General features: G+C 35.9%; 1 protein-coding gene across 1 annotated transcript in view; it reads left to right on the top strand.

Annotated features, from left to right (window-relative positions):
* Positions 1 to 12,706, top strand: part of Dcc (DCC netrin 1 receptor) — a 1,075,620-nt gene that overhangs the window by 907,625 nt on the left and 155,289 nt on the right. The window contains exon 15 of the mRNA XM_021150630.2: positions 12,194 to 12,388. Within this exon, the coding sequence (XP_021006289.1) occupies positions 12,194 to 12,388 (195 nt within the window). The remainder of the gene's footprint in view (positions 1 to 12,193; positions 12,389 to 12,706) is intronic.

Genomic DNA, 12,706 nt, shown 5'->3' with positions numbered 1-12,706 from the left:
CTTCTTCTTCTTCTTCTTCTTCTTCTTCTTCTTCTTCTTCTTCTTCTTCTTCTTCTTCTTCTTCTTCTTCTTCTTCTTCCTCTTCTTCTTCCTCTTCTTTTTCCTCTTCTTCTTCCTCTTCTTCTTCTTTGTCTTCTTTCATTTTTTATTGGATATTTTCTTCATTTACATTTCAAATGCTATCCCCAAAGACCCCATACCCTCTCCCTGCCCTGCTCCCCAACCCACCCACTCCCACTTCCTGGCCCTGGCATTCCCCTGTACTGGGGCATATGATCTTCACAAGACCAAGGACCTCTCCTCCCATTGATGACTGACTAGGCCATCCTCAGCTACATATGCACCTAGAGACACAACTCTGGAGAGTACTGGTTAGTTCATATTGTTGTTCCTATTATAGAGTTGCAATCCCTTCAGCTCCTTGGGTGCTTTCTCTAGCTCCTTCATTAGGGACCCTGTGTTCCATCCAATAGATGACTGTGAGCATCTACTTCTGTATTTGCCAGGCACTGGCATAGCCTCACAAGAGAGAGCAATATCAGGGTCCTGTCTGCAAAATCTTTCGGGCATATGCAATAGTGTCTGGGTTTGGTGGTTGTATATGGGACTTCTTTTGTCAATGCAATTAATCCAAGTCTCCCCACCTTAGTCTCAGGAAGACTCTTCAAACAAGGGAAAAAAGCAGTCACATACCAAAATATCACAAAAACAGTCTGCAGGCAACATACTGAAAATCTCCAGTAAAATCCCTTGGGCCAGGTCTGCACAGTTCACATCACACTCAGTAACAAAGTCTTCCATATTCCTACTAGGATAGACCATTAAGCCCTCCTTAAAGCATTGCACTGTTTTCCAAAGTCCCAAAATCCACATTCCTCCAAACAAAAGTATTGACCGGCCTATCTCAGTTTAGTTAGCTTTTACTGCTGTAAACAGACAACATGACCAAGGCAACTCTTAAAAAGGCAACATTTGATTGTTGAAGGCTTACAGTTTTAGAGGGGCAGTCCACTATCCTCAAGATGAGAGCATGACATAATCCAGACAGGCATGGTACAGGAGCTGAGAGTTGTACATCTTCATCTGAGGGTCGCTAGGAGAAGACTGGCTTCCAGGCAGCTAGGACAAGGGTCTTAAAGCCCATGCCCAGTGTGGCTAACCTATTCCAACAAGGCCACACTTTCTAATAATGCATTCCACAGGCCAAGCATATTCAAACTCAAAATACCACTCCTCTCATAGAAAGCCCAGCTTGCTACAGTCATCTTCACATCCAGTTCACTTTTGTCAATATCCTTTCTGTAGCCATGACCTATGTTCCTAGCATCTCCATCATGTCAGTTACACTCACACTGCCACACTTCATTGTTAGCCTGCCATCATTTGCGATTTTATACTCGTGTTTTTGTTTTGATACCACTTTGTCTTCTGTACTCTAGACACTATAGTGTTGACAAATTGATTGTTCATAGAAAGACATGATGGTATCAATTCACTGCCCAAACTCATCTTCTTTTGTGCCCATCATGATCTCCAGTCTGACATTCAACCTTCTAAACCTGTACTCGCTTCTCTCAACCTGCACTTGCTCAGCTTCAGGTGACTCAGGCATTTAGCATCTAGGTACTATCTGGATAGAAAGATTTAGGGAGTATATTTAGGGAGTATATTTAGGGAGTATATTTTCTAGTGAATTTGTCCATCTTCTGCACCCTTCAGGTGTGTGTTTTTTTTTTTCTTAAGGTCTCATTCTTCTCCCTAGACTAATACCAAAAGGCATACTTTGTCTTGAATTTCTCAGTGGTTTGCCCATTGCATATTACACAGTAATAGACAAGCAACTATATAAGTGTAGCTGGGAATACATGTGAGTTCTAAATAGCACACACATTGACTCTTCACTCATATCTGCTCTTACCAGAAAACTTTACTTAGATCTAAATACAAACATTCTTCTATTTGTTCCACTTTTCATAAACATAGGATTGTATCTCCCTTCATGTTATGAATTAAAAAGGAATATTGGAAATAGATATGTCTATTAACAGTTCACCCAGTGCATGCAGCCAAAGATAGCTATGAATATAGCCCTATACCAAAGCAAAAACATACTTGAAGCATAAGCTTTTTGTTTCTTCAAAACATGTGGCAAAAGTTTTGGCATAGTTGATAATTATCTGAAAAGTACCTAGATTTAGAATATTAAACATGCAGTGTTATATCTTCAATTCACAATTTGAAATTCCTTAAAGTAGAACACTGAAGAATTTATAATTTAGAAAACTGTTTGGTAAATATTAGTAACTCCTCACATCTCCAGTTCTTCAAATGGAATATGTTTTTCAACTAGTTTTTATTCATTTTTTTTCTTGGCAATAAAAACTATGTAGGTCTTTGTTCAGTACCTGATTACAATAATAGCTAAAATTTCTAATACAAATTATGTGTGTGCTATGGTTAGTATTTTCATAAATGTTTTCGCATTTAACATTTTACACATTGTATGCAGTGATAGTTATTCAAGAAATTCAATACTACTTATCTCAATATTTCTACATTTCAACAATCATCCCGAGTGAGGCAAAGCATTTCAGAGGAACAAAGACCAATTTTCTACATTTATGGGTACTAAATTTGCATCTTCAGATGTGTGTTTCTTATTTCAAATACCCATATTGCTTAGGAAGTTAGCCTGACTATGATGGATCAACATGAAGACATTGTGAACACATTGATGTTGGGACTGGGAGCCAAAGGAACTTAACATTCCCCAAATCTCACAAAACTGAGTGAATTTTGTGGTATGTAACTTTTTAAAGATATTAATGCATCAAAACTGGGAAAATGATAGGTATTAAGCATTAAAAAAAATCTCTATGATAGAATTCAAAGGTGAGCAAATAAACTACACTCAAATTTATGGTGGAACTGTCTTATGTTACTCTGTAAGAAGAAATCCTGCCAAATGGACTTGAGCATATTAATATGTATTAATCATGCTGAAGAAGACAGAGCATGGATGTATCCATTTGTAATTTGGTATGTAGGAATCTAGGTTATTGAGAACTATAACAAATTCTACCAAAAATGAACTGCAAAATGCAGTACACTGAATGGAGAACAAGTGGGAATTTTTCCAAGTATCACTTCCTGACCCTATTTGGCAGTGCTATATAGAGCAGACAGTACACGGCAGATCATTTTTCATTAAATAGTGCTGGGAGAGACAGCCCTTTCTGATTACTAGGAAAGAGGAAAAAGCACCAATAACTATATTTTTATCTTATTTCATTTCTACATGATTCTCTCTCACCTTTAAAATTCTTATTTGTAGAGGCAGTTTATATGAAATTATGATGATGATATATATATACATGCATACACACACACACATACACACACATTGACAGTTGTGTTTAACACTTTAGAAAATGCAGACTCAATACCCATATGTTTGAGTGTTATGTGCCAGGAAATGTTCTAGATGCAGGAGTTTGAGAATTTATAAAAGTGAAAGATAAACACCAATGGAATGATTATGTTAAATGGTAAGTATAAAAATATAATAAATCCTATAGAAAAAGTAATAGGGAAATGATTTGGGGAAGTCTGGCTACCCTGACAGTTGGTTAAGCTGGTATCCAGACAGGTGTGTCCTCCAGAGCTATTAGGCATACCATGGTCATGGATATTTGGCTGACCTTTCTGGAAGTGTTGGGGCTCCTTGTCACCCTTTATTGCATTAAAAAGTGTCAGTCTGTATGCATGCCTGAAGGTTATTCCATCATTACAAAAAGAGGACTGTAAATGCAAGCCTTTTCTCTACAGAGATATTTAATGGGATTTTTATCAATCGGATAAGTTCCTAGTGGCCAGAAGTAAGACATCTATCATGACTGTGTTAGAACTAGACATTCTGATTAATAGTATAGGGCCTACTTGCTATAATATCAAAGTCAAAAAATTGACCACAATTCAGAAAAGTAAATTCTGCTTTACCTACTCACTTAGTATAAAACAGAGATGAAAAATTCTCCTTTATTCTTCATAATAAGATTTTTCCCATGCACATGAGATAATTCTCACTGGATTTACATGATACTCAAATTTATCATGACTCAAAACTGTTTCTCTGCGAGATGCAGAGAATAGACTTTCCCTGCACTGTTTAAACTAAAGACTTCACAAAAACTGCCCAAACACCTGGTTAATGCCTTTTGGTAGCCTCTGTTCTTTTTGGTCTTTGTCTCAAGGTTTCCTTGAACTTAATAAAGCAATCCATTGAAAATATTAACTAGACCACACGTGTATTCTTGTCAGGAGACACCACTTAGCACATTTCTACCTCACTTAACGTTCAGTGTTCACAGGATCTCTCGATCCCTTTCCTTCTTCTTTACTCCTCTCACTTCCAATTTCTCTTTACACTAGCAGTGTGTGTGTGTGTGCTCTACACAAGTAAGTGTCAATGCAATATTTCCAAAGTTTTGTTTATCTGATAATTCTTAATGGAAAAACTGTTAAAACTCTTCAGAAAACACAGAACAAAATGTTTTGGAGTCAATGAGGTCTTGTTAAGGATGCCAGAAATTTTAATTGAATTCTTGGATGATCAAAGAGGGTGTAACAATCAAGTACAGATGCAATTCATAGTGGCTTTAGCATTGTTTGTACTACCACTAAAGTCAAAGACAAAAACAACAGCCCACTACTCTTTCTTTTCCACATTTTCATTGTCTTAAGTATTGACTAATTTATTGGATGACTGATTGAGTTCTTCATTAGCTATATTATTAATTTTCCTTATTCTTAATCTACTGTGTAGAAGACTACTCAGAAAATGTTTTAATTGGCTCATAGTAATGTCTATATTTCTGGGGGATCTGATACTTTAACACATGTATAAATTAGATAATATTTATTCAGAGCAAATGTCTAGCTTCTCATGTAATTTAGAGTAGAAATATTCTCCAATATATAATCATTTTATTATTTATTGCACAGTGTATATGCAATAATGTATATGTTTGTGTATGTATGTGTGTGTGCATGCACATATGTGGGTATATGTATACAGCATGACACAGTTCTGAGGATAAAAGAACAACTTCTGAGTGGCAGCACATTGCTTGCTTTGCTCCCACCACTTTGGATACCAAGCTCAAGGCATCGGGTATTGCAGCAAAGGGCAATCCTATGTTAACCATCTTCCTCTCCCATCTCAATTGTGAAAACAGACACGATATAAAACTTGCTGTAGTCTTACATGTTTTAAAAACCTATATTTAAACACTTCAATCTCCCTCCTTCTAGCCCACCATACAAAGGTAATGGAGAAAAGATATGTGCTTTATGAATTATAACAGCAGTAAAGTTGTAGTTATGAATATATCAGCTAATTGTAGGGTTGGGAGTAACCATAAGAGGAGGAACTGTAGAAGTGGGTCACAGCATTAGGAATGTTGAGAACTGCTGAATTAAACAGTAACTGTAGTTTCTCTCTTTTCTACCTGGCAACTACAGTTCTACTACATGGCTCTTTAAATTTGAGGATTCAAATTCACATAAGTGGAATGGTTTCTGTTCCTTGGTGGATATACAATTTAACTTCTTCGCCCATATTGGCGTGTTCAAAATCGCTTTCCTCTTAAGATGAAGAGTGGTTTATTGAACGGATTTGTCATATTGTGTTTACACATTCATCTATCGATTGACACAGGGGTTATTTCTACTTTGGGTCAATTGTCAACAAAGTAAATATTGCTTCTATGAATATGAGTATGAGAAATATATGCACAATCATATTGAGAAAATCAGTTTGTAATCATGTCTATTAATATTTGGGGAACTTTCCAATTTGTAGTGACACTAATTTACATCCTTGCTGGCTAACTCACTTAAATTTTCTATCTAGCCCTCCATGCCTAAGGTTTCTGTAGCTTCTTCAAAGACCACACATATTCCTTAGCTGATCTTTGCAGTGAGTGTTTTCATTGCTTCAAACATTGCAAATTTCCAAGACTGTCTCTTCATGAACACTCAGGTTAGATTCTAAAAGGAAAGGTCTTTTTGTATCACGAACTGTTATAAAATAATTTATCATGTTCTCCTAATTTCTTTTTAAACTCTGTTTACCTATTTTTTTTAATTCTTTCATTGATACAATCTCTACCTCTAGAATTGGCCTATTAGAGATGTTATGTATGACTGACATGTAAAAATTGCTAATTACCTAACATCATCCATTATTAGAAACCTATCATCATTACTCAAAGACAACATGTGTATTATAGAAACAAATGAACTAAGAGACTCTAGAATCACATGACTTCATTAAGCATTCCTCCAGACTTCCTTGTCATGATCATAATGTAGGTAAAACACTTAGGCATCAATAACTTGAAAAATTCTGATAACTTGTGATACCTTCAGTTTTTTATTATCTCAATAATTATTCTGGAAATTTCTTTTCTTTACATATACAGTCACAATCCTAGGGTACATATACAGTCACAATCCTAAGGATAATTATAAAACCTTTCAAGTACATATAGGCAGAAAGTTTCAAAATTGGACAACAAATACATGGTGCTCCTATCATGTACTTTTTATTGAGAAATTATTGAATTGATAATTTTATAGTTCATTGTAATAATAAATGCTTTTCTAATCTATGGGGTAAAATGTATGAGGGAAAGTCCATTCTGAAGAATAACTGGGAAACTGTCATTTCTGTGTTACACTAAAAGAAAGAGAGTAGGTAGGGTGCTGGAGAGATGGCTCAGATATTAAAAGCATTGGCTGCTCTTTAAGAAATCCTTAGTTCAGTTTGATTCCTAGCAACCACATTGTGCCTCATAACCATCTGTAATGAGACTTGGTGTCCACTTCCAGCCTCTAGTCAGAGAGAGAGAGAGAGGGAGAGAGAGGGGCGGGGAGAGAATATGAATTGGCTGTTATTATGGACAATTTACTCTCTTAGGTATTATGTTTAGAAGGCCATATAATATATAATGAATCACATTTCCTGGTTCTAAACGTCCATTGATATATTTATTTTTTCTATACTTATGATCTTAACTGATTGGTAAAAAAAAAAAAAAAAATCCATGAGGTTTAGAGATGGAGAAATGGTGTACATTCCCTTATACCTACAATCCTGTTTTTTCACAATGATGAAATCATCTTGAAGAGTGTATACAACACTAAAAGTATTTCAATTCAACGAAGGATAAGGAGAAGCCCCAACAGGTCCTGAAGGGCCAGTTGAACATTGTTCTATTTTCCTCAAATTCTGGTAATTATGCTCTGAAGATTCTAACTTAACCAATACAGGGAAATCATTCCATGGTTTGCAGAAAACTGAAGTAATAGTTATGGTTCTAGAATATTTTTATTTTCTCTTTTATTCTAAAATCGATTATCTATTCAAAACTATTACCATTCAAACAATTGATTTACTTCTTTTAAAACATAATGATTTCAGGGTGTGAAATAGATGATGCTGGAGTCAGTACAGTGTTCAGTACATACGCATGAGGGCCTGATCATGACTCTCTTGCATAGAAAAATGCGCAGGGCAGCCTGAGTCTTGGATGGTAGTGGTGGGGATGAGGATCACTGAGGCACACTTGACAGCCTGTCTAGTGAGATAGTGGCTCCAGGATTAGTGAGAGACCCTTTCTCAAAGAAAAATGAAGCTGTACTTGAATAAATTTTATGTAAGCATATGGCTTATATATGCACACACACCCACACATGATGATATGCATGGATGTGTACACACACATACACACACACATACTTAAATACAGAAAGTCTTTATAATATTCAGTACTTTTTTGAGATAAAATTAAGCATATTTTCATGTTTTAACAGTTATTTTAAAACTTAAATATGTTAAACAGGATGGATTATGAATATATTACAACTCAAGGACATTTTCAAGACTGTACCAATGGAGTTGCAAAATATTAAGCCATCCATTTCATCCTTTTTACTACTTAGAGAAATATTTTGCAAACATTGTGTTTTAGTCATAAAGGTTTATATCCACATTTTGAGATATAATTTTTATGATGCTTTTGCATATTATATAGGAGTCTTCTTTATGCAAGAAAAATAATAGCTTGTCCCTGCTTACACACAAAAGAACATCTTCAGGAGAATTGAATCATATTTAGAAAATTCTGTTAATATAACACCTTTTATCTCTTTTGGAATGATTTATATACGGTAGCTACTGTCATAACTTTGAAGAGCATTCTTTCACCATAAACACTACAAATGTCAAGTAGAATATGAATAAAATTAGTATTTAGGGATATGGTTATCTTTTAATATCAAAACACAAAGGAAAGATACTCTAGTGTTACCTCGAGTGATCAAATTATTTAAAATTATTTGATGAGTTAACTTTCAAAAATTTTAGACAAAGAAAAATAAAGGACACTATTGTTTGAATGAGGTTCAAATTACCTCTATTTTTGAGTAACTTGTTAATTTATAGGAACTATGTTGAAGTATTTCTTGGCCTATCAGGATGGTCACTTGTGTTTCTCATAGAGCTTAACTGATTTTATACATTATATCTATCTCTCTCTCTCTCTCTCTCTCTCTCTATATATATATATATATATATATATATATATATACATATATATATGTATATATATTCTATCAAAATATGTATCATAATTTATTGCCTATGCATAGTCAATCAAAATGTCTATCATAAGTAACTATAAATATATTTTTACATCTACATTTTTCTCGTTATGTTATACATTACAAGAATTTGGGTTATGTCAACTATTTCCACCTTGTCCAATATTCTATTCATAGATATATGGCCCTCTTGTCATAGCTGGCCCTCTTGTCATGTTGTCAACATGACATAGGCTAGACTCTCAGAAGAGAAAACTACAACTGAGAAAAGGTCTCCATAAATATTGGATGCCTTCCTGAGGCTCACATGGACTGGGTTTCACCTAAGAGGCAAGCAGGGGCTGAAAAAGAGAGGGGAACTAGGACGTTGAGAGAAAAATGGAGCTAAGTCAAGATTCCTGATCAAAGCTCAAAATTTTTAAAGAAAACTGTGCTTATAAAGCAAGGGAGGCCCATCCCCTGCTAATCCATTCTTGGAGCCTGGAACCAGTTGCAGGTGACAATGTGCAGGATAGGGTGTAGTCTCCTGAATAGCTCAGGGGCCTCTCAGCAGGTAGCAGTATCTTGAAGGAGAACAGCAGCAGAAACTGAACAATAGAGCCTTCTAGGCAGGAAGGCTCCACCCTAGGTAATCTCCTTCCTGGCAGCAAGGTCAAGGTCTGGATCAGCCTGCTTCAGGCTGGGGGTGGGGGGAGGGAGGTTTACACATAAAGTTGTCCATAAGGCTATGGCTGTAGGGCGTTTTATTGATTAATGATTGATGTGGGGGCACCCATGCTCATTGCAGGCACTGCTATCCCTGGGCAAGTGGTCTTAGGATGTACAAGAAAGCAAACTGAACAAGTACTACCAGTAATCAGTATTCTTTATGCCCTCTTCCTTCTGAGTACACTCAGGATGGAGTGTACCATGAGAATTATAATCTAAAATAAACCCATTCCTCCACAAGTTGTTTTTGGTCATGGTGTATTTTTTTCAATCTTTTTATTTATTTATTTATTTATTTATTTAATACTTCAGATTTTATTCCACTCCCGGTCCACCCTCCAACTGTTCCATATACCATACCTCCTCCCCACCCCCTGTCTCCACAAGGATGTCCCAGTCCCTGCACCCCAACCACACCAGACCTCTAAACTGTCTGAGGCCTCCTGTCTCTTGAGTGTTAGGTGTATCTTCTCTGACTGAATCCAGACCGGGTAGTCCTCTGCTGTATGTGTATTTGGGACCTCATATCAGCTGGTGTATGCTTATGCTGCCTGGTTGGTGGTCCAGTGTTTGAGAGATCTCGGGGTCAAGGTTAATTGGGACTGCTGGTCCTTGGACAGGGTCGCCCTCCTCCTCAGCTTCTTCCAGATTCCCCCTAATTCAACCACAGGGGTTAGCAGCTTCTGTCCATTGGTTGGGTACAAATATCTGCGTCTCTTTCAGATGCTTATTGGGTCTTTTGGAGGGCAGTCATGATAGGTCACTTTTTGTGAGTGCTCCATAGCATCAGTAATAGTATCACGTCTTGGGACCTCCCCATGAGATGGATCCCACTATGGGCCTGATGCTGGATATTGTTTTCCTCAGGCTCCTCTCCATTTTCATTCCTACAGTTCTTTCAGACAGGAACAATTATGGATCACAGATAGGACTGTGGGATGCCACTCCCCTCTCTCACTTGATGCCTGATGTTTCATCATAGCAAAAAAAAAAAAAAAAAAAAAAAAAAATTCAAAAAAAAAAAAAAAAAAAAAAAAAAAAAAAAAAAAAAAAAAGACTTATATTCCAAACATGTGAGATTCTGTATAAATATCTATAATAATTGAACAAGTATCAACGTCTTTTAGGGATGCANAAAAAAAAAAAAAAAAAAAAAAAAAAAAAAAATTCTAAATAATAAAATAAAAACAAAGCAAAGCAAAAAAAAAAAAAGACTTATATTCCAAACATGTGAGATTCTGTATAAATATCTATAATAATTGAACAAGTATCAACGTCTTTTAGGGATGCATATAGTCATAATTCAAAGTGATGACGTAACATCATCATGTTACAACATCAAAAAGGAACAATCATGTCAAGTTGGTAGTAAAATTCATTATTGCTCTATACTGTCTCTTTAAAAGAAAAAAAAGGTAGAGGATTGTAGACATTCACTAATATCCAATAGCATTTGAGAACTTAGGTACTACTCATAATAAGAATTTTTATGCATTATCTCTCATTAAGTCTTTTCAATATGCTATGAAATTGTTCTCAACTTTATCTTCATTATACATCTGAGGGAATAGAGGCTTACAAGTAAGGTTTTACAATCTTATAGGTAGAATCTAGTGTAGAATAGAATCTTAGCTATTTCTTAGCTTGAATTCAGCACTATCTAGCATGTCAATTTAACTAGGTATATGAATCTAGTGAATGATAGAACATGGTGTGAAAGCAAATTTCCCAACACCTGAGCTTAGATGTCTTCAACCCAGAGTGCTATCTACTTTCCTTTAATAATATATTTTAACAGAGTCAGCAAATAATAGACCACATTTGTTTTGAGTCATGCTGAGCAGGTCACAACCCTATCTTGTTCACCTTAACAATCCGTCTCATTAAAATACTTTACTTTTATTTTTTTAATATTGAAGATTGGAAATATGCTCATTTGTGTGGAAGTTCATTGAGACAAGAAGAAAATGTCTGGATTTCAGGGGACTGACACCCCTAATATTGATCTCCTTTACAGGAGCAGTACAAGTTCTCAATAGCTGAACAATCTATCCAACCTATTCTAAAGATTTCTGAAAACAGAACTGGCACAGATATTTCTGATTTTTATTTAAATTGAATAAGTCATTCTTGGACAAGACAGTTTTTTCATATTCTTTAATTTTCAGTTATCTTGTTTGCCCTAAATTTTCAATGTATTGCTGATGCTTAAGGAAAAATATATGAAGAACAAAATAAACTATTAAAATAAAAAATGATACTACATGTGTCTTAAAAAAAAGTAATGTTTGGCAAATTAGATGTGGGAGGATATGGTCAAAATATGTTGAATGGAATTCAAGAAATTTCTTGATATGACAGGAGAGATGGTTTGACCAGTAGTATGCTGATAGACAAGTATGAAGTCCTGTGTTTGGATTCCCAGCATGAATGAAAAACTGGGTCCTCGGGTACACTTCGTAAAGGGAGCAAGGCAGATATTCAGAGCATTCTGCATAGCCAGGTTAATCAGTGAAGAGCAAGCATAGTGATAAAGTTTTTCATATAAAAGATGGTGGAAGTCTATAAAGGAAGACACCAAATAACTACCTCTAGTAGTATCTATATATGGGTAAACACACACACACACACACACATACACACACAAACACATACACACACACACACACTCCTGTAACAAACATGGAAAGTGTGGTAGGTGCTAGAAAAGAAGTACTCTGGTTAACAAATGATCCATAAATTTCATCTGTGTGCAATATTTGCTATTTTGTTAACTCTGAAATGACGCTTGCTGATGAGATCTGTCTTTTAATCCTAGAGTCTCAAGTCCCTGACCAGCCGAGTTCTCTTCACGTGAGGCCCCAGACAAACTGTATCATCATGAGTTGGACACCTCCTCTCAACCCAAACATTGTGGTGAGAGGCTATATTATCGGCTATGGTGTTGGCAGTCCTTATGCTGAGACTGTGCGCGTGGACAGTAAGCAGCGGTACTATTCCATTGAGAGACTAGGTAAGTAGCTTTTGTTTATTTTACTACCAGAAGAAGGTGGGATATTATCCATTATTTTATTTTTTATCAAGATGGCTTCGTAGATTATGGTTTCAGCATGTACCATGAATTAGTTAAGTCACTTTACACACACACACACACACACACAAGGTCATATACAAATGTACACATTCTGTCTCTCCTCCCTCAATTCAATGTAGGCACTCTGCTCTAGAGTGCTCTCTGATGAAAAGGTTCATTCTATGAGCCTTTCCTTATATGCATAGGGCTTACAAACTGCATTGAATAACTTTTCTCTTTCTGACCATCCTTAAAATT

The sequence above is a fragment of the Mus caroli genome, chromosome 18 (assembly GCF_900094665.2).
Source record: "Mus caroli chromosome 18, CAROLI_EIJ_v1.1, whole genome shotgun sequence".
Classification (NCBI taxonomy): domain Eukaryota; kingdom Metazoa; phylum Chordata; class Mammalia; order Rodentia; family Muridae; genus Mus; species Mus caroli.
The sequence above is the reverse complement of the archived record's forward strand: the minus strand, read 5'-3'. Positions and strand labels throughout refer to the sequence as shown.